The sequence below is a fragment of the Scophthalmus maximus genome, chromosome 2 (assembly GCF_022379125.1).
Source record: "Scophthalmus maximus strain ysfricsl-2021 chromosome 2, ASM2237912v1, whole genome shotgun sequence".
Taxonomy (NCBI): Eukaryota; Metazoa; Chordata; class Actinopteri; order Pleuronectiformes; family Scophthalmidae; genus Scophthalmus; species Scophthalmus maximus.
Window position 1 is genome coordinate 6,155,577 of NC_061516.1, and position 27,827 is coordinate 6,183,403.

General features: G+C 43.3%; 1 protein-coding gene across 2 annotated transcripts; it reads left to right on the forward strand.

Annotated features, from left to right (window-relative positions):
• The first annotated feature begins 2,888 nt into the window (after nt 1-2,888).
• Nucleotides 2,889-27,190, forward strand: chd1 (chromodomain helicase DNA binding protein 1). Of its 2 annotated transcripts, none has more exons than XM_035625237.2 (36): nt 2,889-3,327; nt 4,745-4,860; nt 5,355-5,562; nt 6,258-6,383; nt 6,522-6,715; nt 8,192-8,466; nt 10,401-10,626; nt 11,114-11,214; nt 11,303-11,481; nt 11,566-11,690; nt 13,611-13,827; nt 13,990-14,079; nt 14,187-14,377; nt 14,970-15,158; nt 15,358-15,520; nt 16,262-16,414; nt 16,804-16,875; nt 16,972-17,121; nt 18,727-18,875; nt 19,357-19,453; nt 19,547-19,642; nt 19,730-19,906; nt 20,041-20,201; nt 20,276-20,317; nt 20,395-20,528; nt 20,936-21,074; nt 22,563-22,713; nt 22,993-23,115; nt 23,219-23,362; nt 23,461-23,745; nt 23,861-23,980; nt 24,202-24,380; nt 24,577-24,676; nt 24,789-24,840; nt 24,922-25,174; nt 25,787-27,190. In XM_035625237.2, exons 2-36 carry the CDS (start codon nt 4,808-4,810, stop codon nt 26,070-26,072), a joined length of 5,400 nt encoding a protein of 1,799 aa, XP_035481130.1. In that variant the 5' UTR covers nt 2,889-3,327; nt 4,745-4,807; the 3' UTR covers nt 26,073-27,190. The 2 variants fall into 2 exon arrangements, with proteins under 2 accessions (XP_035481130.1, XP_035481131.1); XM_035625238.2 differs by lacking the exon at nt 2,889-3,327 and adding an exon at nt 3,919-3,937.
• The last annotated feature ends 637 nt before the right edge of the window (nt 27,191-27,827 follow it).

Consider the following 27,827-nt stretch of genomic DNA (forward strand, 5'->3'; position numbering starts at 1 on the left):
TTGGGGTCATTTCCGCAGTACAGATGTGGAAAGAGGGAATGAACACGATTTCATCGACTTCCTACGTTACAGTAGCCTGCAGGTTTCACACTTTCAGGGCTGACTCACCGTCATCGGACTCAACATTAATGCAACGAACAATGCAAAACTCAGTCAATACCTCTCCATTCTTTTTCTTCTCATTGTCTTGTTAATGTCTAATCTTCAAGTATAAGACAGTGACGCTGCCACTTGTTCAAACATAAAAGAAAGCAACTGTGTCTTCTGACCAACATGATAAATACATCTGTCAGACGGTTTCTGAATTCTCCATTGTAACATTACATGAAGTTATCGAACTCACTCAGTAACACGTTACAGTTTGAACCTTGAGTCACTGACTTCCTTGCAAGTCTCTTCTCTTTTTCTATTTATAGTACGTATAATATTTATTCATCATGTCTACTTTGCACATACAATATGCACAATGCACTTTATGTCTAACAGTGCCCTACAAAATACTCCATTTCGTACTTACAGTATTTATAATATTCATATTTATCCATGTCTAGTTTGCACATGCAATATGCACAATGCACTTTATGTCCACTGTGGCACAACAGTGGATGTTTACTTGTATTTATTCTAACTGTGTAATGGAGGATGTCCAAAGTAAGAATTTCATTGTGCGGTGAAACATTTGTTTTGACTGTACATATGACAATAAATGACTTTTTCCTTTTATATTTCCACTATAACAGGGGGAAAACGCAGAAACCTCTGGGAGAGCCATGAATGAGGGTTTGTGATGTAACGTGTCAGCTCACCTCTGTCCAGCAGAGGGCAGCAGGTGACAACAAACTAAATAAAAAGGCAAAAGTCCTTCATCATAAAGCATTGGGTTTTCAACTGAGTGGACATGAAATCATACACTGCTACCATTATGCTGCATAAACACAGTACCCCATCCTCAAACCTCCAACAAGCCCTAGTTTAACTCCACTGCTTGCTACACTCTGCTACACACACTGTGCCACACACACTGTACCACACTCTCTGCTACACACACTCTGTTTCACACACTCTGTTACAATCTGCTGCACACACTCTGTTACACACTCTGCCACTCTCTCCACCTCTTGTGTTTCATGTGAACTGCTGAAGGAAGTCTATCTTCTGCTTGCCTTCTAATTGAACCTGCAGGGTGACGCGGTCAGATGGATCATGGATGGATCACGGATGGATGCAGGCGCTCTCTCACTCACCCTGTGGAGGACGCTGTCCGTTGATTCCCAGCGTTAATCGTTCAGCCGCCACCAACCTCAGCCTCTTCCGTATGTGGTTAGTGATCCTGAGCTGTGGACAGGACTGGTGGCGTTTCTATTGTCGCCGATTTGAAATGTTCATAGACGCAGAATATGCGCTTCCGCTCCCGGGCCGCAGGATCACTCACCATTGGTCCACAGTGAAGGACAACGAGCTCATCGGGCCAATGATGCTCGCTGGGACAAGTCACCAGACCGACACATTTCATTTGGGGTTGTGTGTCTTTAATAATCACTCTGTGGTCAAAGCAGGGGTAACGAATTGAATTGACAGGATAAAATAAAAACAGGTAGATAGAAATAATGATCGTACAGCTCGATTCTCCATGTGAGGAACACACCTCACCAGCAGATGGTGCTGCTGCTGCGATTGGTTTTCTTGTTTGTGTGCGTGTGTGCGCGCGCGCGTGTGTGTGTTACAACCGAAAAAGTGTGTTCTGACATATATAATTAGTTGTGTAATTGCAGAGGGTGACAGACCTACTGTTCCTGGTCACCATCCAAAAACACTGAACTGAACACCACATAGGAGACATAAGCAACAATTGCGATAATGTGGTGATGGGCATATGAATATATATTTACGTGAATGTATATCACGTGAATTACGTGTATTACGTGAACTGACCCAGATTCTTTATTCTTTATATAAATGACAGGTTTGGTGTCAAATCTCTTAAAATCTGCGGATGACACTAATATTTTCTGTTCCGGGGGAAGCTTGCAGCAGATTTGGGAGGTGTTCACAGCAGAAATGAGTAAACTAAAAACCTGGTTTGACTTGAATCAATTATCATTACATTTAAACCAAACGTATGCTGTTTGGAAACTGCAAAATAAATACTCAAGTAAAAGTAATGATAAACAATGTTGAAACAGAAAGAGTGTATGAAAATACATTTCTGGCTGTTATTCTTGATCACAAAATCTGCTGGAAACCACATATAAAACAGTAGCACGGAGTTCTGGAGTGATGGGGAAAGCAATGCACGTTCTGAAGGAGAGGTAATAACATAAGCTTATGCTCGAACCAACCTCAAAGGTATATGTATGTCGATTTGTGGGGTAGTTTTGAAGAAACGATCAAAGTATGAATAGAATGCAATTTTTTTTAAATACAAAATATATATTTTTGAAAAGTATAGAAGAGAGGAAGGAGAATGTAAATTTCACAGATGTAATGATGTTTTTTTCTCTTAATAGCTTGATAGAGCATGACGTAGATTGGAGTTGTATTTTTGTAACATTCAAAATTGTCTGTTTAGTTTATCTCATTGGACTTGACGTCTAGGCTTCTTCCTGTGTGTTATGTTGAAATTAGTTTTGTTGCTATTCGTGTTTGGGTTTTTTTGGGGGGGGGTTGTTATTCCTTTATTGCATTTTTATTTATTTTTAAATCCTTCGAAATATAGATACCATTCAAATCAAATGATAGTGGTCCCCTTTACAGTTGAAATGTTTCCATGGTGACGACTCGACGTGCACAGTGTGTGTGTGTGTGTGTGAGTGTGTGTGTGTGTGTGTGTGTGTGAGTGTGAGTGTGAGAGTGAGTTAGTGTGATTGTGTGTGAGAGTGTGTGAGAGTGTGTTGATTCGAGCACGAGCCGCTGCCAGATGTTCGCCGCTGTAGTGAGAAGCGCCGGCGTGACGTCACTGCCCGGGGTTTCCTAGTGAAGTGAACCCTACGGCGTCATGGCGGAGGCCGGTTGTCGGAAGACCCTGGTTTGAAATGCCAGCTTTCTACAATCGCAGTTGACCGTCGAGCGCTGCACTTCGCTAACACCTGAAACAGGGAAGGGGACCGACCTTGTTTTCTTTTGGAGGGAGAGAAAAACACCGCTGAGGCAGTTTGACCGAACTGAGTCGTCCGGGCTGCTCTCCCGTACTGGGGGATAGCTAGCTAGCTAGCTAGCGTTCGGTAGCGTTAGCTGCCAACAGCTGCTAGCTCACTACTTCAATAAAGGAAGAAAGGAGCTCTGAAGTGGACGGCGGGTCTGGACCACGACTCCACCGGAGTTCCCCAGGTAACAGTCCGCCGTGGCGGGGAACACGCGGCGCGGAGACGCGTCCTCCCGTGGAGGCAGAGAGTGAAGCTAACGTTAGCTGTTGATGTGGTAAAAGCCGCGAGAAGTGAGCGGCGAATTAAAACAAGATGGAAGGGGTGAAGTTGGGTTAGCTCGTTTTGGTTTGTAGTTTAGGAATGAATAGTAAATAAGTTCAGGACTGTTCCGCGCCAAACTAGTGGCACCGTCACCTGCGCTGTTGAACACCGTGGAGTGTTCAAAGGCGAGCGCGGACGGTGACCGGGCAAGGGACATTCCGCTGGTTCCCTGCTCACACGAACTGGGACAAAGTTTCTTCATTTTGTTAGCTTCCGCGGTAGCCTCGTGCTTCGGGACGTTAGCTAATGCTACTTTCCTTGACAACCCCAGTAAACGCAGCGCCGCCGTCCCTCTCCGTGTTTATTGAACCCACGTTGACGTAACAAATAAATAAGGCCACGGCATTTCACGTTTAACACGTCGCGTTGAGGAATTCCAACGCCAACGTCTGCCTGTGGCTGTTCCGTATTTGTCGTGGTTTTCTGGGTTAGATCATCATAATATCAACATATCACACGCGAGCTAGCAAACAGTAAGTGGTTGTGTGCGAGGGACGGTGGCTACCGCCGGTCGAGGTGTGGGTCGTGTTCCGACGGGGCAGATTGTGTTTTCCCTTTCGGTTTGGTGATAAACTGCGGAGCAGCGCGGGGACCGTGTCTGTGTACATTCCGGCCAACGTACCCGCCAATACCGCGGAGCTGCGTCGTTAGCCGGTTTTGGCTAGTTAGCAACGAGCTAACGTGTAGCAGCAGTCGAGGCTAACGGCCGCCGAGCAGACCCCACGGAGACTGGCACGGGGCCGGTCGGTGAGGCGTCTGCTGACCCCGGCCGAGAGTCAGGGAGGTTGTTCCGTGTGGTCAACGCTCCCGGAGCTTTGTGCGGACATGCTGCTGCTGCGCGGGCCTGGTAGGCCGCTGCGCTCAGGGGACGATTGCACTGAAGTTCCGCGGAGCTTCATCCAGCCACACCGGTCTCGTCTCTTCTGGTTCAAACTCCACATATTCGTTTGAAAAGCGGCCTGTTGTGCAACGGAGCCGCTTCGTCTCTCCCGGAACACGAGCGCGAGGCATTGGTGCCGTTAGAGATGTTGACTTTGAACGGAATCTCGTTGACAGTTCCGTAACGACAGTCGATTGGTGGAGCTGTGATGCAGATGGTAGTTTGTCAGGGATTGTTTACTCTGCTGCAAAGGTTTTACATGCTAATGCATTCTACTATTTACGACTTAGGGTGTGTAACTGCATCGTGCCCTTTTCTCACGTTGTGCAGGACGACGGTGCAGTCCTCACGTTTCCCAGACTGTAATACTCATGGTTTGATTGTGTTCCTCCTGTCGCAGTTTAACCACGTCGGACAGAAGACTACAGGTTGTCAGGGGGAAGTCTATATTTTGGACTTCAACATGGCTGGACGCAGTGAGGATGAGAGTGTAAGCAACAGCAGTGGAGAATCAAGGTAAATGCATTTATAACCTTTCTCAAAGTGGCACCAGACCGGTCTCCCTACTGTCAGTGCCTGTTCCAGAGGATACAGCTGTGAAGATGAAGTGATGATGTTAGCTGTCTGTCTGGGCCTTATTCTGACACATTAGAAGGCAGCGGAACGTTCTGTGTCAGGGATGCTGCCATCTCCAGTTTGCTGACACTCTCATGTGTCAGTTTTAAAGTTGCAAATGTATTACTTATGGTATTTCAGTGTTGTTTTTAGTCTTTTGTTTACACTGCACAGCAGCATACAGCATAATACAATGATGCAAAGTTATAATGGCAGAAATAATTACTCCATGATCTTTATGATTACAAGTGAATAAGGCCAATTCTGAGTGATTCTACTCAAGTTTGCCGCTGCAGTTATATAGTCCAGTGTGTCAAACTGATCTGCGAGTGATTCCTCTATTTATTACTAATTTAAAAATATATGTTTTACCCTTTTCTCTTATCCTGTGACAGTAATTCTGATGATGAATCTGGTTCTGGATCGGGATCCGCATCAGGGTCCGGCTCAGGCTCCAGTTCCAGCTCCTCCAGCAGCAGCAGCCAATCAGGAAGCAGTGACTCAGGAAGTGGTTCAGACTCTGGCAGCCAGTCAGACTCTGACACAGAGAAATCCAAGGAGAAGATGGAACCACCAAATAAGTCAAACATTGATGGAGCTGAGGTAAAGAATTGATCAAAGATGCGCTCCAGATTGTAACAGAGAAAAGGAAATTATTATGACTGCTTTCAATAATCAGCATCAAAGTGCTTTACATTGCATGAAGGTATTTGTCAGAATAGACTCAGCATTTTCTTACATCACTGCAGTTTGACCTAGTTTGACAAATCTTCATTTCAGTGGCTGGTGTAGAGAGTATGTGTAAAAAAAAAAAAATAATAATAATACATTTAGTAATAATATCTTCTATTCACAATAGCACCTTTATTAGTCCAAACAAAGGTTAATCTGCAAGGACGTATGCAGCTATCAGCCACAGTGTGTCTACCTGACTACGCTACGCATCAACACATCATGTCCATTTGTTTAGATACAAGCTAGCATGTTGGACTAACATCACAGCAGCGTGAAAGACGGACTGAGGGAGGGAAGAAGAGAAAAGGGAGAACAAAGGACAGAATGTAGAGTGATTGTCTGTATATCATAGGTTTTTCATTGTATTTACTTAGTATCCACTAGACAATTGTTAATAACTTTCACTTTGTGAACGTTCAGTAAACGCTTAAAAGAATAAAGATATATTAAGTTGTTTTCACCTCTTATTTTTCACTATTTTGGAATTGAATCATCAGAATCAATTATATTAACAATGAACCTCACATATTTTGGTAACCTCCCGCTGCACTCGTTGATTTCAGTTCTGGAAGTCCAATCCCAGTATTCTAGCGGTGCAGAGGTCCGCAATGCTCCGGAAACAGCAGCTTCAACAGCAGCAGCAGCAATTGCAGCAAAGACAAAGCTCCTCAAACAGTGGATCTGATGAGGTTTGTTTCTCTGATACACATTTTCTCTGCTGTTAAATGGGAACTAATCAACATGAGTTGATGTCAATTGTGTTCTCAAACGTAAAATCTATAAGTTGATTGCTTATTCGGGAAAATTTTGTCTTTGATCATTTTTAGGACTCATCAAGCGATGACTCTGATTCATCAAGTGGATCCAAAAGGAGAAGAAATTCAGGTTCCTCTGACTCTGGATCAGGTTCTGGTTCTGGGAGTGGTTCTGGATCAGCCTCATCAGCAGAGGACAACAGCGACGAAACCGCGTCCGACTATGAGCCAAGTCACAAAATCAAAAGCAGAAAACCTCCAAACAAGTAAGTGGACAGCTCCCTGGTAACTCAGGGTAACCTCATTGTCCAGGGCTCAACGCTTACTTTTTTATTAGTCCATCCATCCATCGTCTACCGCTTAATCCACTTAAGGGTCACGGGGGGGCTGGAGCCAATGCCAGTTGACATTGGGTGAGAGGCGGGGTACACCCTGGAAAGGTCGCCAGCCTATCGCAGGGCCACATACGGAGACGGACAACCATTCTCACCTATGGTCAATTTAGAGTCTTCAATTGACCGTACCCCATTCTGCATGTCTTTGGACTGTGGGAGGAAGCCGGAGAACCCGGAGAGAACCCACGCATACACAGGGAGAACATGCAAACTCCACACAGAAAGGCCCTGGTTGGTTTGAACCGGTACTTGAACCCAGAACCTTTTTGCTGTGAGGTGACAGCGCTAACCACTACACCACCGTGCAGCACCTTACTTTTTTATTAATAAGCTCAAATATTTGGAACACATAAAGAACCTCAGTGGGAAACAAGGTCATATGCAGTTTTTATTATTTCTGCTTCAGATTGTAGTTGTTGGTGATGTCCTGACCGCGTTGCTCCTGTTGTGTAATTGACATATTGAAGACCAAAGACCTCAGTTTTTATGAGCGTTTTCATCCAAACATATTAAGTATATAATATATAAGTCCACTTAAGAGATGCTACCTCAGAAAGTCATGTGACACACTAGAGAGAAGATGTCTCACTCTGCTCGATTTGTGGAACTGAAGAAACACTTTTGTGTTTCACTTGTAATAATAATAATTATAAATTGCATTTATAGAGCACTTTTCATCTCAACCACTTGTGGTTGTACATAGTTATTACAGCGTGGTATTTCTTCTTTCACAAACTATTTTACATAAATGGTGACAACTGCATGTAGAGACACAAACAACAGCAGTGATAACAATGAAAAGAAAGATGTATGTTAGTGTTCCAATCTCAGTGTCTGAACTCAAACTTGCTCACTGCTGCTGCAAAATAATATTTGATTCTCACTAGCTGAAGCAGAACGATGCTGCCCTGTAGATAGGGATGCACCGACCAAGTTCAAGTACTTACATTTGGGTACTCGCAGATATCGAGTACAGATATGTGTGCTTGTCCATGCTTGAAATGAAATGCCTAAAATGGATAAAGTATATCTCTGCAACTACAGGGTAATATGAACAATCTTTATATACAAAGTTGAAACTTGTGAGATATGGGGTCTAAGCAGCAGTATACACGTACATTTCTATCAAGGACGTTGAACACAGGTTTTATTTTCATCAGATATTCATCGTTTGCAGTCTGCTCTACTTTTGTCAACTTCACTTTGTTTCCAAACTGCTGACATTGCTCCCCTGAACACCCTCTATTTAGTTCTAAAGTCTGGACACACAGGGTGTCACTGGTCCACCTGAAATAATGTGACGTGAAAATGTGCGTATGCATCATTTCTTCTCTTGTCACGCCTCAGGATGAATTTTCGGAATGGGAAGAAAAGCAGCACTCAGAAGAAGAAAAACAAGAAGTGCTCTTCTTCTGATGATGAGGACGATCACTACAAGAAGGTGGCGTCTGCAGGACCACGGCGGCAGGCCACGGTCAACGTCAGCTACAAGGAGGATGAGGAACTGAAGACGGACTCGGACGATGTGGTGGAAGTTCTGGGTGAAGATGTCCCACAGCCAGAGGAAGATGAGTTTGAAACGCTGGAGAGAGTGATGGATTGCAGGATAGGGAGGAAAAGAGGTAAGAGAAACGGCATCATTTTCCTATAAAATCATTTTGATGGATCACATTCCCACTCTCAGCCCTGAACACCTGCTCTTGCACTATGAGACTTCGGTTGAAATAGTACAACAATGCTTTACAGCTCTAGGTCACAAGACGTAGCCACAAGCACCTTGAGATTGCTTTCGGCGATGAAAAGTGCTCTATAAATGAAATTTATTTTTATTATTTATTATTATTACAAGAACAAGTGAGCTGGGTAATTATTTAATTTATCAACCCCTTTCATTCATTTTTTGTTGCCTAAGCAATTAACAGACTTTCTTAATTTCACATGAGCTGTTAGCTTCTAAGGCTATGCTGCTTCCAGCACCCTTAACCACTCACCCAGAGCCCGACAAGATGTCCACTTTTGGCTGCAGTTGTTGCAGCTCAGCAGAAGTTACATAGCGATGCTGTAACCGTGGACAAAAAGGGGAATTTTGTCAGGTATGTAATGTCTGGCGTATCATCAAACTATCAAAACTTATCAACAAAGTGAGGAAACTGGACAGTTTTTTAGGGAAGTCAGGTGATAGGGACGTGTCCCTGGTAACACAAGATTGTTCTGTTGCTTTTTTCACCATCCAAACAACTCTAACCCAGCTCTTTTGATGAATGAATAACTGCTTCACTCTAGGGCTGGCTCCACCTCATAACAATCTTAATTTCAAAGATCAGATATCGGTTCATAAAATCCTAAGATCGAACTTTTGATATATGCCATTTCCTGTATCATTTTCTTTAGTCTGCATGACCGTGCAACAACATTTGCCGACATGAGAGACGGTCAGAGACTGACACTGAGAGCTCCGTCAGGCCTGGAGCCAGATGTCTGGCATCAGTTTGGTTTTAAAACGTACAAACAAAGACCCATCATCATAACGGACAAGGCAGCGAACATGGTCCGTGCTGTGGACTTGAAGGAGCGGTTGCACATTGGCTACTTTGCGCACACACCAAGACTTAGCCTCGCTAACAGCTCTAAAACTTCCAGATGATGTTCGCTTGCTTGGCCGAGTGAAGGGAATCACCAGAGTACTGTGTTAAACCATGAGCGCACACACACGCACACAAACGGCTAATACTAAGCTAAAGGCTGCTCTGCGCTGACACTGAGATACCATTTATACACTGACACAGCGACGCTGAAATTAATACATGTAGAAATACATACGTAAATACATGTACCAATACATACATAAATACATGTACAAATAAATATCACAAATTGTACTTATTTGTGTATGTATTTATTTCTGCATTTATTTATACTCTTGTTGTGTCCTCACATCTCAGTACTTGAGTTAACACTGTACTGTTGCCTTTTTTACTTCTGTTGTGTGGGTCATGTTAGATATAAAGTGCATTCATGTTACTGCTTTAGGTTCAATATTTAATGTAAATATTTTTAATAATGCACCAGGTTAGAGAGAGATACATTTTTGTACAATTTGCAGCATTAGTTATGTGACAATCTCTGTCATATCCAACCATAGTTGGTATTTAATCTGAAATATCACTAAATCAATCCATATCGAATCGGAACCTTGTGAATCGGGATGGATTCAGGAAATCAGCATTCCTTAAAGGGAACGTAAGCTCTTCTAAAGCTAAGTGAATATTTCTTCACGGTCCGTTAGCTGTTGGTTTTGTGTGCACTGAAAAAAAAGTGAATTTGGCTGAGCCCAGGCTCCGTAAATCTAAAGCAAAATAAAAGGCTTGGATCGCACCAACAACACTGTGCAGGTTAAACACCACGCGTGGAAACGTGGAGCTGCCACTCAAGGGTTTTGGCCATGTGGTTAGTGAGTCAGAGCAGTGAAACCACAACAACAACAACAAAGAGAGAAATAAACTTTTTCCAAAATCGCGTACTGCCCCTTTAATTATTATAATTTCTTTCCAAACAGCAACGGGGAGTGTGACCACCGTATACGCTGTAGAAGCAGACGGGGACCCCAATTCCAACTTCAATCCCAACAAAGAGGCTGGTGATGTCCAGTACTTGATAAAGTGGAAGAACTGGGCCCACATCCACAACACCTGGGAGACGGAGGACACGCTCAAGTTGCAGAATGTCAAGGGCATGAAAAAACTGGACAACTTCAAGAAGAAGGAACAGGAAAAAAGGAAATGGTGAGAGTTTGTTTCATAAAATAAGTGTTTCTTGGTTTATTAAACTTCATCGCATGATAGACTGTGGCAACCGACCCTCCCTGGTGAAGTCAATGTCCATATCATACTTATCCCTCATGTCCATCCTCATGCATACACACAAATAAAAGAATCAAAAATGTATCTATTTTAAAAATCTATTGAAACCTGTAGTCAGTATGACTGGTAGTGTAAGCTAACTGTATAAGCCCTCTGCTCGTCCCCATGTGACTGATGATCATCATTTACCAACATAGAGACATACAAACATTCTCACTTTGTTTTATCTGTCATCACAAACCTGCATAATTTTCATATTGAAAACCAGAAGGGTTGAAATGTTGACTTTTATGAAGTTCCCACTGAAACAAGGGCACTACATAAATAAATGATTAATATGGTTTGGCCCAGATCAGAAATGGATTACAGTCAGGCCCCACTTCCTAATGCTTTTTTTCCTTCTCCCTAGGTTGAAGGCAGCTTCACCAGAGGATATTGAATATTTCAACTGTCAGGAAGAATTGATTGATGACCTGCACTCTCAGTACCAGTTGGTGGAGAGAATCATAGGTACGCTTCCTGCTGTGTATTGCTTTATTGTACCTTTGATGCCACTGGATTTGAGTAACTAAAACAATGTCTGAATTCCTTTGAGCAGGCCATTCAAACCAGAAGTCAGCAGCTGGTTACCCAGACTACCTGTGCAAGTGGCAGGGCTTACCGTACTCGGAGTGCAGCTGGGAAGACGGTTGTCTGATTGGCAAAAAGTTCCAGAAATGTATCGATGACTACATGAGCAGAAACCAGTCCAAGTGTATTCCATTCAGGGACTGCAAGGTACGGTCGGTGGAGTAGTAGGGCATGAACTTTAGCCTTGCTTAGTGGGAGCTGTTACTGACGAGCTGCTGTTCTTTTCTGTAGGTGCTCAAACAGAGACCCAGGTTTGTGCCCATGAAGAAGCAGCCATCTTACATAGGAGGTGATGGACTGGAGCTCCGAGATTACCAGCTGGACAGTTTGAACTGGATGGCTCACTCCTGGTGCAAGTATGACCCAAACATTCCTTCAATTATACATAATATATATAAATATATTGTTACTGCTGAGGATTGTACAGAGTGAAGGGTGAATTATTTCTGCCTGTTGAGGACACAGGCACGATGCACACAGCTACCGTGTCTAACACAACCTTTTATGTTGTGTAAAAATTGTGTCATTATGGATCTGTGGTGGGATGGATATCGTATATGTAGTGTATTTTTTGTTGCCTATACACAAGGCACACGCAGGTAAAGCATTGCCCCTCCAATGCTTTTCTTTGAGTTTTGAAGTTAATGCAGCTCCTGCAGTAAACACAAAAGTCAGACGTTCTTCAAATGTGAATACATTTAATTTGTGTCTATGCTCACTAGGCTGAGAGCAATAGAAAATATCTGCAGGCATATAAATAAGTGTATGTTTATACAGAATTTAGTTTTTTGATTACCTGTAGAAACTTTTGAACATTTAAATACTGTTCAAAGTGACAATCTGCTCAAGCAAACCGACACTGGACACTATTTTTTACATTTAATTGAATAAAACGGTTGAATTAATGTTTATTATTAATATCAGCAATTTTGACTCATTTGTTATTAATAGCAACTTTAATACAAGCAACTGGGGATGTCACGATACCAAAAATCTAGTAGTCGGTACCGATACCACCAGAAGTACACGATGCTCCATAACACGGTGTAAAAAAAAAGAACACAAACAATAATACTTAAACAAATAACTCCTTTACTAAAAACATTTGAACATTACAAAAACAACAACAATAGTAAGTGTCACGTAGCCTTCAAAGAATAAATAAAAAGAATAAAAAAAAAATTAAAATTACAAAGAAATATGTGCAATACTATGTAATCAAATTTTTTTTATGGCACAGCTTTACTATTGCAATACACATCCATCAGACCTGACGATTGGATATAATAAATAACGACTCTTAATATGGCAAAAAAGAAAAACAGTGGCATACAGCCTTCAAGTATTTAAAACAATTCTGAGCTTAGAATTATAAATTATATTTACTGTGCCTCTGAAGAGCTTCTGACATGTATTGATGTTTGCTGACTTTGCTCCTGCCTCCTGGTGGATCCTCTGACGGCAAAGACTGCAGCATACGACTGTCAGCGAGTCGGGCCGGAGCTTAACTCGTTGCAATCTTCCACTTGTTTTTCCCCCGTGTGCTTGAAGGCGTTATTGTTCTTCTTCTTCTTTACCATTTGAGGACAGACTACAACACTTGATGCGTATTTGCTGCCTCCATCAGTTCCAGAAGAATTACTGCTTCACTTCCTACAAGTACCGTCGTTCTTTCAGAATGTTCGGACCAACTCGGTACCATGGTATCAGTTCTGGTGACATCCCTACAAGCAACATCATAATATTGGCCATGGCCATTGAACACCCCATATAGGTCAACCATTAGTTCACATCCTTTCCAGGGTTTGGTCAGGGCTCAAGTTATACTCAATAACCCCTCTTCTGCCAACATTCTGCCACTGTAGCTTGAAAGGCAGCATGAACTACTTCAAGTCAGCAACTGCAGCCTTCAGAATGACCCTCCCCTGATGTGAATAATTTAAAATCTGTGGTTAGATCTTAAATAATCTCAGTGATGTACGAGTGGGCACAATGACCCTGGGCTGGCTACAAAGAGCATTGGCTAGCAACGTTGTCGGCCAAACCCTTCTGATGCAGTAGGAGGCTTAAATCTAGGCAATGTCCCAATTAGGGTTTGTTTAGATTTTTTCAGGGTAATAATATATTTTTGTTCATTGTTAAAAATTAATGTATGATGTGTCCAGTGATGTAGAACCATGGAGACATGCTGCTGGACACCAGGTGTGTAAGTGTGTAGCAGATACACAATACTGAACGTTTGCCATTGTTCTCTTGTGCTTTGTCCTCACCGATAGAGGCAACAGTTGTATCCTTGCTGATGAGATGGGTTTAGGGAAGACCATCCAGACCATCGGCTTCCTCAACTACATGTTCAATGATCACCAGCTGTACGGGCCCTTCCTGCTGGTTGTGCCTCTCTCCACACTGACCTCCTGGCAGCGAGAGATCCAGCTGTGGGCCCCTCAGATGAACGTCGTGGTCTACCTGGGAGACATCAGCAGTAGGAACATGGTATGATGGTTCACACCAGGTCGTAACCTGAAGGATCCTTTACAGCCATCTTGATGCAATTTAATTTCCCCCTTTTCCTTCAGTTGATGGTTAAGTCATGTGTGCAAGACTGCAGTTTGTTAATGGATGTTCTAACATTTTCATTGTGTTTTCATTTAATAGATCAGGACACACGAGTGGATGCATGTCCATAACAAGAGACTAAAGTTTAACATCCTTCTCACGACATACGAGATTCTTCTCAAAGATAAGGTCAGCACCTACTTCACTATTGTTTTTGACACTTTAAATTCAATCTTTCCTTTCTGAAGCTGTACAAGTACGATGTTGTCATGTAACATAACTCTATTTGTCTCCAGTCATTTTTGGGCAATGTTAACTGGGCCTTCATTGGTGTGGATGAGGCGCACCGACTGAAGAACGATGACTCCCTCCTCTATAAGACCATGATGGACTTCAAGTCCAATCACAGGCTTCTGATCACAGGAACACCACTGCAGAACTCACTGAAGGAGCTGTGGTCCCTGCTGCACTTCATCATGCCCGAGAAGTAAGTCACATCAGTTGTTATGAACACGCTATATACTGTAACTTGGGGTGGTTACAGGTGTAACACAGCACACTTTTCAACACGGCAAACAACTTTATTCAATTCAGTTTTATTTCTATAGCGCCAAATCCCAACAATCATCACCTCAAGGCACTTTACATAGTGAGGTCGTGACCCCACAATATTACAGAGCAACACAACAGTCCCACAATGAGCAGCTCTGAGACTGTGGAGGAGAAGAACCTAAGAGAAATGATTTCAGCTTTTTAAATATGAATATTTGCTCCTCTATGACAGTAAACTGAATACCTTTGGTGTGTGGACTAAACCAAACGTCATTTTGGGGTTTGGGAAACACGATCGACATTTTTCACCATTTTATGACACTTTATGAACCAAACAACTAATCCATTAATCAAGAAAATAACCGACAGACATTAGTTGCAGCCCTAAAGTGAGCACATCTTGATATATGATGGTGTAACAATATGAAACGGTGTGATACAAACAACGTAAGATTGATCTTACTTATCTTGTCCTGCATGTTCTGCTTCTGAGGAGGAACAAATGAAGAATTTTCTTGTTTTTCAAGGTTTCACTCCTGGGAGCTGTTTGAGGAGGATCACGGTAAAGGAAGAGATTCAGGCTACACCAGTCTGCACAAAGAACTGGAACCTTTTCTACTGCGCAGGGTCAAGAAGGACGTGGAGAAATCCCTTCCTGCCAAAGTGGAGCAGATCCTCCGAGTCGAGATGAGCGCTATCCAGAAACAGTATTACAAGTAAGAGCTTGTTATTTCATTTGTCGTCACTATACACTGAGGAAATATTGTGAACAATGAAACGTTTTGAAACAGACTCAGGTGCTGCTCTTGTTGCTCCATCGCAGGCCTTGATCAAGGATCCTGTGTTGTTTTTTTCTGTGTGATCACAGATCATCACAGTCATGATGACAGAGGTTTGTTTTCTGTTTGTAATCAGATGGATCCTGACCAGGAACTACAAGGCTCTTAGTAAAGGTACCAAAGGCAGCACATCGGGTTTCCTGAACATCATGATGGAGCTGAAAAAGTGTTGTAACCACTGTTACCTTATCAAGCCCCCGGAGGACAACGAGTTCCTCAACAGAGCCGAAGCCTTACAGGTCTGTTGATGTAGTGTTATTGTCTTATTGCACTGACAAATGAAAAGGGAGTAAACATAAAATCCTGGTTTTAAGAACCAAGATAATACAAAACTGTGATGGTGTGAATGTGAATGTAGTCAGTAAGGAAGGATGCAGGATGTGTGGAAATGATTGTCTAAGAGATTTAAAGGAAACACTGAATCAACTTCAACTGTTCCATCGCAGGAAAAAAAAACAGTCAAGAAGAGAATAATATAACAATATGTAAATATATGTAAGATTACTATGATACTGATTTATTATCCAGATAAGTGAACAGTGGACACGAAGATTTCATGTTCAAAACTAGAATGAAAGATGGATAGATAATGATAGAATTACTGTGCACTGTTGATTCAGTGTCTGGTTTGTAGACTCTTGAACTTGGTCTTAGACTGGGATGGTTCTGACGACCCGGTCTGACGGCAGGGCAACAATATTTATTGCACTTTGCTGTGTTGTTTTTATGAATTTCTATTGGTTAAATGAAGGATTGTAATCAGAGACTCTCTAGCAGCTACATTTTCTTTTTTAAGGTCTTCAAAGTGCAGATACACTGTTTGAGTGGGACCTGATGGAATCTTTTTGAACCACTCACTTTTAATGTTTGCTAAATTACAGAAGCAAAGCAAATGAACACACTTGAACATATATTTACTTCATGATATTAACTTGGAGAGACCAGACTTATAACTGTAGGCACCTCTTCTTCCCTCACAGCTACTAATCCGCAGCAGTGGGAAACTTGTTTTGCTGGACAAACTATTGGTGCGTTTGAAAGAGCGAGGCCACAGAGTTCTCATTTTCTCCCAGATGGTACGCATGCTGGACATCCTGGCTGATTACCTGAGGAGCAGACAGTTCCTCTTCCAGGTAGCTACACACTGTTCTCACATGAGCGGCACACACACTGCACATACACACACCAAGGACTTTATCAGATCGCCATTCTACCTCTGGGTGAAATGCCACAAGATGAGGGAAACATGGTAGATACTTGTGACTGACCTAATTCTCACTGGTCTGATAATAGCTGGTGTTACGACTTTGTGACATGGAGCACTATCCTGCTTGAAGATGGTAAACTGACAATGAAGTGCGATATCAGTGTCACACCAGTTCCTCTCATCGACTCAGAACTGTATTTGGTTTTATTCTGAGTAAAAATTCTAGAGACTTGTTTGTGAAAATCCAGGAGATCAGCAGTTTCAGAAATGTTAAAATACTGAACGCCTGTTGTAATGTTATGTCTGTTTTTGCAGAGATTAGATGGCTCCATCAAAGGAGAGATGAGGAAGCAGGCCTTGGACCACTTCAATGCTGAGGGCTCAGAGGTCTGTTCTATGCTACAGATACAGTGAATGTAGTTAATGATCCTTTTGAATAAACTAGGTTTGTTCAATATAATCAACCTCCGCTTGTGTGCCCAGGATTTCTGCTTCTTGTTGTCGACGCGTGCGGGCGGTCTGGGTATCAACCTGGCGTCGGCTGACACAGTAGTTATCTTTGACTCCGATTGGAACCCCCAGAACGATCTGCAGGCTCAGGCCAGAGCCCACAGGATCGGACAGAAGAGACAGGTAGGCACCATGTGTCATAAACCTCCACCCACTTCTACCTCTGTGTTTACTGCCTTTTGTAAGATGTCACTTACATTCATGCATCATGGAGTTTGTGCTCACTTACATCACATTGATGTTGCTGCTTCACAATAAAGGCCTTGGAATAGTTCACCCAGTGAAACACAGGAAATGTAATGTTGACATTAACAAAAGCAACAGCTCCACGAAGAGTCGATGGGAAATCTGTAATCATTTCAGTTGGTCGGTTAAATCACATTGAGCAGTTCAATTTGAATATTCAACTGTTAGTTTTTATCATAGTATCATACAACGCTTTATTAAACTACCAAATATTGAACAGGGTTTACAGGACGTTTAGTTGGACAGCGCCGTTCTTTTTATTTAGTTAACAAGCCCAGTAGACTACCCAATTTGTCAATGTATGAATGTGACAGAAAAGACTCTGTAAATAGCGGCGCTGTATGAATGTGTGTGTGTGTAAATGCAAAAGTGCTTTGAGTGGTCGATAAGACTAGAAAAGTGATATGGAAATACATTTACCATACAAGGGCCAGAAGGTAAAGTTATCTGGGAACCTCACCAGGTCCAGGGCCACAGTTGCCTGTTCCTTCTCTCAGAGCAACTTTAAGTAGCCCCACAGAGAATCACTCACTCTGCTTCTACTTCAAACTTACAATTTTTTTGCAAAGACTATTCTATTCTACTTCGGGGGGGAAAACATTTCCCCAGAAGTACACAGAAGAAACCCAACAAATGATCCATTCTCAGTCATCTCAGGGGTCTCGGACTGATTATTTCAAATCTGAGAGTGCAGCCCTCAGCTCTGACTGTCAGTAACACTGCCTCACTACTGGTGGAGATAAAGGTTTATAGAACCAACACGTGGTGAAGCCCATTAGCCGACACTGCAGTCTTGTCCTTCGATCCTTCACTTTACTGACAGTAATAGTACCACCATTTGAAAATCCTGCAACACAGAAAAGATTTGAGTTCAAAAGTACAGTATTCTCAAATAAAATGTGTTTGGTAAAGTAAAAGTACGCATTAGGAATTACAGAAGGCCCATTTGAGAGGTTTATGCTTAGATGTATTTAAGGATTATTTGATTATTAATAAATGATCATTAATATTGCACCATATTCCAAAAGAGTGTGTAATGTTTTGTATGAACATCCATCATCAACTTTAAGCAGCTAATTCAGCCGTCAAATGAATAAAGGACTTTGAAATGCAGTGGAGTAAAATCGGAGGTGCATGTAGATGGACTGTTATATATTTACAGTACAAGTCACATACACATTCATACCCTGCCATTTCATTTGGCAGTTTTTCTGTCACATGACTGGGGAAAGGGCGGCTCGAACCCCCAACCTTCCAGTTAGTGGCACTCTCTCTACCTCCTGAGGCACATACACTGTACTCAACTGAAGTACAGAACTTGTTTAACTGCCCCACAGTTAAGCCCCACTCAGATCATCTGAGTAGATATAAATGATCTACGTGTTGAAACGCTGCCCTGTTGATGTACACTGTCAACTGTATATCTCTCTATATCTTACTGTATATCTCTGTATATCTCACTGTTTGCTTGTGGACTGGCAGGTGAATATCTACCGTCTGGTGACGAAGAGCTCCGTGGAGGAGGACATCATTGAGCGGGCGAAGAAGAAGATGGTGCTGGACCACCTTGTTATTCAGAGGATGGACACCACAGGGAAAACTGTCCTCCACACTGGTGCTGCTCCCTCCAGGCAAGAAGGATAATCCAGCTCCCCCCTTTGTGTTCACGTGCCCCTCGACCCCAGGTCCCTGTGCTCGTCTTCACCACGTCACTAAGACGTCTGGTTGATACACGTTGATGTGAACGCCCGATCATCTGCCCATAGATGATGATCCCTGTGACTGGTGATGGTCGGAGCGATTGCTGTTGCTTATTGATTAAAAGTCAAACGTGTGGTCCTGACCCACATCACTGCAGTTGTTGTGTGTAGGTCTCCCCGAGCAGAAGAGATCAGACATATTTCTCAGCCTGATAGCTTTAAAAAAAAATAATAATAATAATATAGCAAACTTCAATTACAGTGGCCAGGTTTCAACCAGTAGAGGGCAGTGCTATGCATATTTACCACAGAGTGAAGAATTCAAACACTTGAATGAATTAAGAAGAGCACTAGGTTAATGATTTCTGCTGCACCGTGTTGTCGTCTCACCTAACTGTTTCATTGCTCACAGCTCAGCACCGTTCAATAAGGAGGAGCTCTCTGCCATCTTGAAGTTCGGTGCAGAGGAGCTTTTCAAAGAGCCTGAGGGTGAAGAGCAGGATCCCCAGGTATGTGATCATTTACCAACTTCTATGTACATAATTGCATTATTCTCTGAAATATGTTGAGTGTCTCATGTCAAGGCCTGTTCTGCTCTGTAGGAAATGGACATTGACGAGATCCTCAAAAGAGCGGAGACTAGGGAGAACGACCCCGGACCCTCCACTGTGGGAGAAGAACTGCTGTCTCAGTTCAAGGTTTAAAATAATTCTTCTTGTTTCAGGAGCTGGTTGAACAATATCCCCAAAAACTTAACATTGACAGTTGTTTCTTTACCTGAGCAGGTCGCCAACTTCACCATGATGGAGGATGAGGAAATAGACATTGATTCTGAGCGTAGTCATCGGAGCTGGGACGACATCATTCCAGAGGAGCAGAGGAGGAGGATGGAGGAAGAGGAGAGACAGAAGGAGCTGGAGGAAATCTACCTGCTGCCTCGTATGAGGAATTGTGCTAAACAGGTACACAAGAGGTCGAACAAAACACAATCAGGACTCATTACTTTTCAGAAAAAATCTTTGGTGCAGTTTGTATTTGATTCAGTGCTATTGCAGGTTTTGGGCTCCAGGTGATCTTTCTTGGTTTATGTCAACAGATCAGCTTTAACGCTGGGGAGGGTCGGCAGAGCAGGAACAGGAGATACTCGGGTTCGGACAGCGACTCCCCCTCAGACCGAAAGAGGCCAAAGAAACGAGGGCGGCCCAGGACCATCCCGCGAGAAAACATCAAGGGCTTCAATGATGCTGAGATCCGGAGGTAATTATATCAACAACCCATTTCTTTATACTCCTCCTCACAATTGCTGTTAATATCTCTTTAACTTCTTACAGGTTTGTTAAGAGTTACAAAAAGTTTGGAGGACCACTGGAAAGGTAAGCAACATGAGATTCACCATTGTTCTCATTCCCAACAATGCACAGTCTGCTCAACACTTGTCTTCTTAACTCAGGTTGGATGCTATTGCTCGTGATGCTGAACTTGTAGATAAATCTGAACATGACCTGAAGCGCTTGGCAGAGACGGTTCACAACGGCTGTGTGAGAACACTACGAGAAAATCCCTGTGGACCAGACAAGACCTCAGGTAAGTCCAGAAGCTTTGCTTTTATATAGTTAAAGATGTAGTTTCTAAGTTACTTCATTAATGGAAGGCCAACACGAAGTGAGAGCACCTGGACTTGAAGATATCTTGGCAGCCAAGACTGCAGAGTCACCAGTGCACATCAGATGTTATGATCAGCCTCATGCATAGTCTGAATCCAGATGCAGATTTCAAAATATATCACTTCTTTCAGGCTTTTTCCCAGATAAATTACTTAAACCAACACTGAATATCTTTTACTTAGCAGTGGAAACAGAGGCCACAAATTACAGGAAGCTGGCGCATTAAATTCTGCTGGGCTCAGTCGTGTTGCTCACAAATGCTTCAGCAAGGTTACATCAAACAGAATGAAAGCATGTATCTTGATGAAGCTGCTTGTTTCTCCACAGGAGGCAGAAGAGGGAAGGTGAAAGGCCCAACATTCAGGATCTCTGGTGTCCAGGTTAATGCCAAGCTTGTTATATCGCACGAGGAAGAGCTGGCTCCGCTCCACAAGGCCATCCCTGCCGACCCCGAGGAGAGAAAGAAGTAAGGCTCCCGACACTCTACATGTGGAAATTAGTCTTCAAATATGATCAGATATTCATCTTACTTACATTTATGTATTTGATGTTTGAGAAGAACAGGATGGAAGTGAAGTACTGGTTACCTTTAGTTGTAAAAGATAATGAGAAAGGACAAATGTGTTTCATTCTCCTACTGTTCACAACATTCTTGAACACTGAACAGCATTATTTTGAAAAGATAACTAATGTGTAGTTGAGTGATGGGAGTAACATAAAATAAGTCACACAACTCAATAAGTACAGTCAGACTGTTGTAAAGGGTTGTGGGTCTGTCACTCATCACCCCCTCCTCAGTCTCCTCCCACCAGCTGCTGCTGTGAAGGGACGTGTGAATGGATAATATTATGTGGATAGATTTGTGTTCTTAAACTGGAATTATTTACACATGTTTATTATTATTATATATACTATTAACTAGGGATGCATCGATTTATCGTCCGATTGTCGCCTTGTTGACTCCCAACAGAAAATAAGAAAACATTCCCCGATATCAGTGGCCGATGAATATCTGTTGCTCTGGCTACAAGTTGTGTTGGTTATTCACGGTCTGACTCTGACAGCAGCTGAGCTCCTTGTCTCTGTGTGAAGGGGGCGTGGCCAGCTCTCAGACACACACACACACACACACACACACACACACACACACACACACACACACACATACAGTGCAGACAGAGAGTGAACGTCTAGTTGTACTTCACCAACATCAATGGAGACAACGCTCGTTACAAGTGCAACAAATGTTTTGCAAGATAAGCCTGTAACACAGGTGATCTGTGGAAACATTTAGTGGAAGGAAGTGAAAGTTAATCTTATTTATCTGATGGGCTTTATGTTAGTCCATCACTCAACACAGGACACACTCCGAGACACACACAGTAACACACAGATCTCTGTGTTCTCTCTGCATTGATTCATTTATTTCTTCAATAACAATCTTCTCCAATTCAAAATGAATGTAGGGGAAACTGTAGTGTCTGTTGACCAGCTGGCGATGAGTAGAACGACCACGAGTCTAAACATCAATCTACTAAAGAACAGAGTCAGAGTCCGACCTGCTCTTTATTTAATCACCGGGACTGTGAATGTTTTCAATAAAGATACCGAATATTATAGTTCAGCACATTGTGTTTGTCAATACCAGGGAGTTCCTCCATTTTGTGTGTGTGTGTGTGTGTGTGTGTGTGTGTGTGTGTGTGTGTGTGTGTGTGTGTGTGTGTGTGTGTGTGTGTGTGTGTGTGTGTGTGTGTGTGTGTGTGTGTGTGTGTGTGTGTGTGTGTGTGTGTGTGTGTGTGTGTGTGTGTGTGTGTGTGTGTGTGAGAGACCGTAACGGTGTGTTTTTGAACAGGTACATGTTTGTTTGTGTGTGTGTGACAGTAACGGTGTGTTTTTGAACAGGTACTTGTTTGTTTGTGTGTGTGTGTGACAGTAACGGTGTGTTTTTGAACAGGTACATGATTCCCTGCCACTCGAAGGCAGCACACTTTGACATTGAGTGGGGGAAGGAAGACGACTCCAGCCTCCTCATAGGAATCTATGAGTACGGTTATGGCAGCTGGGAGATGATCAAGATGGACCCAGACCTTAATCTCACACACAAGGTGCGCTCAAACAACACACACGCACACACTCACCAGTTTGTTGCAGTGAGCCCTTTCAAATGTCAGTACAGAAGCAAGTCTAAACTAATGAGTGTCAATCTTCTGTGTGTAGTGACTGTATTTGTAACTTCATTGTCATTCTGCAGCCAATGCAATTATTGGAATTCAGAAAACATATAAAATAACAAATAAATTGTAAACAGTAGCTCGTGGAACAACAGCAGTTATGCTCTTTCATAAATAATGATACAATAATGTGAATCGTGTCCTGTTGATCAGCTCCTACCAGACGACCCAGACAAGAAGCCACAGGCCAAACAGCTGCAGACCAGAGCGGACTACCTCATTAAGCTCCTGAGCAAAGACCTCGCCAAGAGAGAAGCTCAGAAACAGGCCGGGACCGTGAGTCTCACAGGAACCACACTGCTCTGCCTCTTGTACATGATATGATGATCGATGATGTGGATGGATAGAAATGTCTTCTGCCCCTTTTGTTAAAATTTAGGCCAATTCACGGAAGAGGAAGCCAAGAAGTAAAAAAAGCAAAACTTTGAAGCCGACAAAGACGGACGAGGTGATCAAGAGTCCGTCCTCAGATCCCCCGTCAGACAAGAGGTCCGATGATGAGGAGGACGTGCAGGAGAAGAAGGTATATTTAGATCCTAGGGTTTGTTCTTGCTATAGCAGGAACTAACCGTTTCCTGTTCTGAATTTGGGTTTATGTGTGATGTGCTTTGACCCTCTCAGGAGATGGCACCACTGAAGCCACCGAGCAGACGGAGCCGAGCAGACAGGGTGGTGGTAAAGGAGGAGGAAGAGGAGGAGGATGACGACGACGATGAGGAAGAGCCTGAGCAGGAGGAGGTTTCTTCATCAGGGGAGAGGGAGGTCAAAGAAAAAGAGATGAAAAAAGACGGCAAAAAGGAAAAGAAGGAGGAAAGTTATGACATAAAAGAAACAAAGGAGCCGAGAGAGAAAAAAGAAACCAAGGCTCTGGAAACGGTTACTAAACAAGAGGAGAGCAGCGACAAGGTGCAACAAAATAGATAATTTATATATAAGTATATCTACTGTGGACCGTAGTCATTTAAATTAGTTGTTTATTATATCAATAAGTAAAGGACACTTCTCAAATCCTTTTCATCAGAATGAAGTGAAAGATCGGACGAAGAAAGTCTCTGATGTTCCGGTTCACATCACAGCCAGTGGAGAGAATGTTCCGATATCCGAGGAGTCTGAGGAGCTGGACCAGAGGACCTTCAGCGTGGTGCGTGCATCACCCACTGTGCTGAACACTGTACTGTACACAAGTTGATTATCACTGACTCATGACATTTTGAAGAGTAAGACAAAGTACAACCAAAAGTTTGTATCCAGAAGTTGTGGAATACAGTTGCCAGATGTTTTTGATGTTGCTGCTGCTTCTGGCTGTTGTTGTTGGTGATGATGATGATGATGTTGTTGTTGTTGTTGTTGGTGGTGTTTCAGTGTAAAGAGCGGATGCGGACGGTTAAGGCGGCCCTGAAGCAGCTGGACCGGCCGGAGAAAGGGCTGTCAGAGCGTGAGCAGCTGGAACACACACGACAGTGTCTCATTAAGATCGGGGACCACATCACCGAGTGTCTGAAGGAATATTCAAATCCTGATCAGATCAAACAGTGGAGAAAGTTCGTATACACTGTCTGTTGTCATTCTATCACACACACATATTTATATATATAACACAAGTTCCACATGCAGCTGACCTTCGTCACCGACTTAGGTCCGGTGGTACTAGTAAAGAAGTGGTTCATATAACTGTCCACAGTGAGTCATCTGGTTTCATGTTTCATATACTGAGGTGCTGATGTTTGTCTTTTACAGAAACCTTTGGATATTTGTTTCTAAATTCACTGAGTTCGATGCCAGAAAACTACATAAACTGTACAAGCATGCCATCAAGAAGAGACAAGAGAACGCCCAGGTATGTACCATGACGAAAGTGTGACATCCTGCACTGCTGTCAGGAGCCGGTGGTGGTGATGATGATGATGATGATGATGATGATGATGATGATGATGATTCTGTTTCTTCAGGCAATGGAACAGAACACTAGAACTTCAAACACCCACAGCTATAAACATGCAGGTACAGTGAGTCTTCTTCTGTTGGACATGCAGCGTTATGGAAATTGTCTGTGTCCTGACTCCTGATGCTCTTCCTCCTCAGACGTCGACCGGCTGAAGGACAACGCTCACCAGGACGAGAGCAGCAGGGACAGCTACGGCTCCGACAGGCATCAGGCCATTGGTCGATACCACGAGAGCAGCGGCAGCAAGGAGAGGCACAGTTCCGAGTCCCACAGGAAGACGGCAGGAGGGGAGTCGCGGAAAAGACCCTACTCCTCCTTCAGCAACGGAAAAGACCACCGAGACAGAGACCACTACAGACCAGACAGCAGGGACAGAGAGCGGCAGGACAGGTGAGGGAAGGTCATCACTGGACCCTGTGAGAACCATTTAGTGTTGGTGCCTTGTACCACACAAAGCTCTTATAGGACAATTCCCCCGACAGAGGGAACAACCAGAGATGGTCAGGGCCTCAGACACGGACAACTTCACTTCACTGCCTCATTTATAAAACAGTGACGTTCATTCATGTTCAGAACACAGTGTGGTCGACTTCCTGACTGGATTTCAAACAAAGAGAGCGAGCTTGAGAGTGCCAGGGGTCCTGAAGACAGAGGGAGGGGAGGAGCTCCTCTCAGATGATCCAATGTGGAGTCCAGCGCTCGTACACTGTTAGGATGTTCTATTTCCAACATCCATTGTTTTGATTTTCCAGATTCTTCAGGTTCTATAGTTGTAATGTTTTGGTTGGGAAGGGTCTTATGATATATTTGAGTCAGTAGAGCTGCTCTACACTACCTGGTTATAGTATCAGTTCATTGCTTGTGTGGACGTCGGCACTGAAGAGATAGAGATTCTCAGCCACACTTTGGTGCTTCTGCAGTGTTGGTTTGAGGAACGTGAACCAACATATGTAACACAAGATGAGCTCCATGTGAGGTTGACCCGAGTGTGTTTGTGTGCAGATTCTACAGTGACGGTAAGCACAGGAAGCTGGAGGAGTTCCGCAGCAGTAGCAGAGACCACCGGCTGGACATGAAGGATTATTCCCACTCTGACCAGCGCTCATCCTATCGCTACCACTCAGACTGGCAGACAGAGCAGCGAGCATCAGCCAGCGGGCCCCGCTCCCCTCGAGACCAGCGCTCGCCCTACGACGCCCGGTCACCCATGGGCCACCGCTCACCGTTCGACTACTCGTCGGACCACAAGAGCACGCCGGAGCAGATCTGGAGCAGCCGCAAGACATAACAGGAGCTGCCAGGTCTGCGAGTAGCAGCCATAGACTCAGAAATGCCTTACAGGGACTGTGGACCTCCGAAGCACTGTGTCTCAGTCAGTTCAGCATGACTGTCATCTCCTCTCCTGCTGGTCCGGACCCTGGGGGACAGACGCCAGGTAGCAGATCAAAATCAGAGCATATTTTTCTATTTAAGAGTTTAAAGCTGCATCGTTGTGTAGGTTCCACAGCATGCAGCACTTTCTTTGTTATTTTTATACATTTTTTTAAATTCTGGAAATGGACATAATTGCCCCTGAGTGCTGCCTCCCCCTCCCCGACACTGGATCCTGTACCGGACCGTTCTGTTGGTACCAGACCGTTTTGTGTTGGTCCGTCTGCGTCATACTTCATCACCACCTGAAGTACCTCATTTACAGCAACGTCTCTTTTGCTTAGTAGGTTGATTTTTTTTCCACCAGGTGTGAATTATTTAATAACATATCTCCGCTGTAAAAAATAACTTTGATTTTTTTCCTTTTTTTATTGAGCAACTTGTATCATGTTTTATTTCCTTCAGTAATACCGTTGTAAATATCTGTAAAATAGTAAATCGGTGGTCTTTTTCCTCAGGCTTTTTGGATTTATTATGACTCTACTTTTCCCCATCAACTCAGGCTTTTTGTGGTTCTACTCTTGACTTTATGTACAGTAGATCCTTCCCTATGATGTTTTCAGAATGTACGTTTTGGTAAAGGGAAAGTTCTTAAACAATACTCAGTTTGATTCACTAGTGCTTAGTTCTTTTGTCTCAGTGAAACCCGTGAGTTGGAAGGAACTGACTTTTGTAATCATGGTCTGAAGAAAGACACTCGTCTTTCAGTATAAGCTCCGGTTAGATCTTAAATAATCGTTTTACATGATTTAGTTTCATTTTATTTTCTGTGTAGGCAATAATAATGTTTCTATGCAGCCAAGTATATTTGTGGTGAACCACCAACTGAATGAAGTCACTGTTACAGTTCACACTGTTGTACATAAGTTTCCTCTATTTCAAGATGAATTTACACTGAACGTGCATGAATTTTTATGAACTGTTTTATATAGTTGTTTATGAAGCCATTAAAATCAATCAGTGTACTCACTCGTACCAACTCTGCAACAACGTGTCAATTATTATTATTTATTAATTTTGACATTTCTCTCTAGTAATCACATGCAGAGATCCAGCCAATATCTGCATAGACACAATAACTCGATTGACACGATGGTTTGAGTATTTCTGTTAAGTGATCTTGAGTTTTTAGTCGGTGTGCAGTTGTGTTCATGAGAGACGTCACTACGGTAACTCAGATAACCAGTGAAAACTGGTGAGCAGAGAAGCATCAGAATGAACATGATGCTTCAACACTGTCAGACAGGAAGACATCTGAGGCTGCAGTGACACTGGACAGTTGAAGACTAAGAAACGTTGCCTGATCGGATGAATTTTTAATTGCGACTGAGGCTGCAGATGATCGGCTTAGAATCTGGAGTCAACGGCATGAATCCATGGAGCCTACCTGCCGGGAGTCAATCGTCCAGACTCTACGAGGTCCTGGAGGAGCTCTGGTGATGAAGCTCTGGTGCTGGAGGACCTCTGGTGCTGTAGGAGCTCTGGTGCTGGAGGACCTCTGGTGCTGTAGGAGCTCTGGTGCTGGAGGAGCTCTGGTGAAGGAGGACCTCTTGTGCTGGACGAGCTCTGGTGATGGACGAGCTCTAGTGTTGGAGCTCTGGTGATGGATGAG

Excerpts from the sequence above, each read along its gene's own strand:
- chd1 (XM_035625237.2), top strand. The coding sequence starts at position 4,808 with ATGGCTGGACGCAGTGAGGATGAGAGTGTAAGCAACAGCAGTGGAGAA. Across the intron at positions 19,907-20,040 it reads TGAGGAATTGTGCTAAACAG|ATCAGCTTTAACGCTGGGGA; the intron begins GTACACAAGAGG and ends TTATGTCAACAG. Across the intron at positions 24,841-24,921 it reads CCACAGCTATAAACATGCAG|ACGTCGACCGGCTGAAGGAC; the intron begins GTACAGTGAGTC and ends CTTCCTCCTCAG.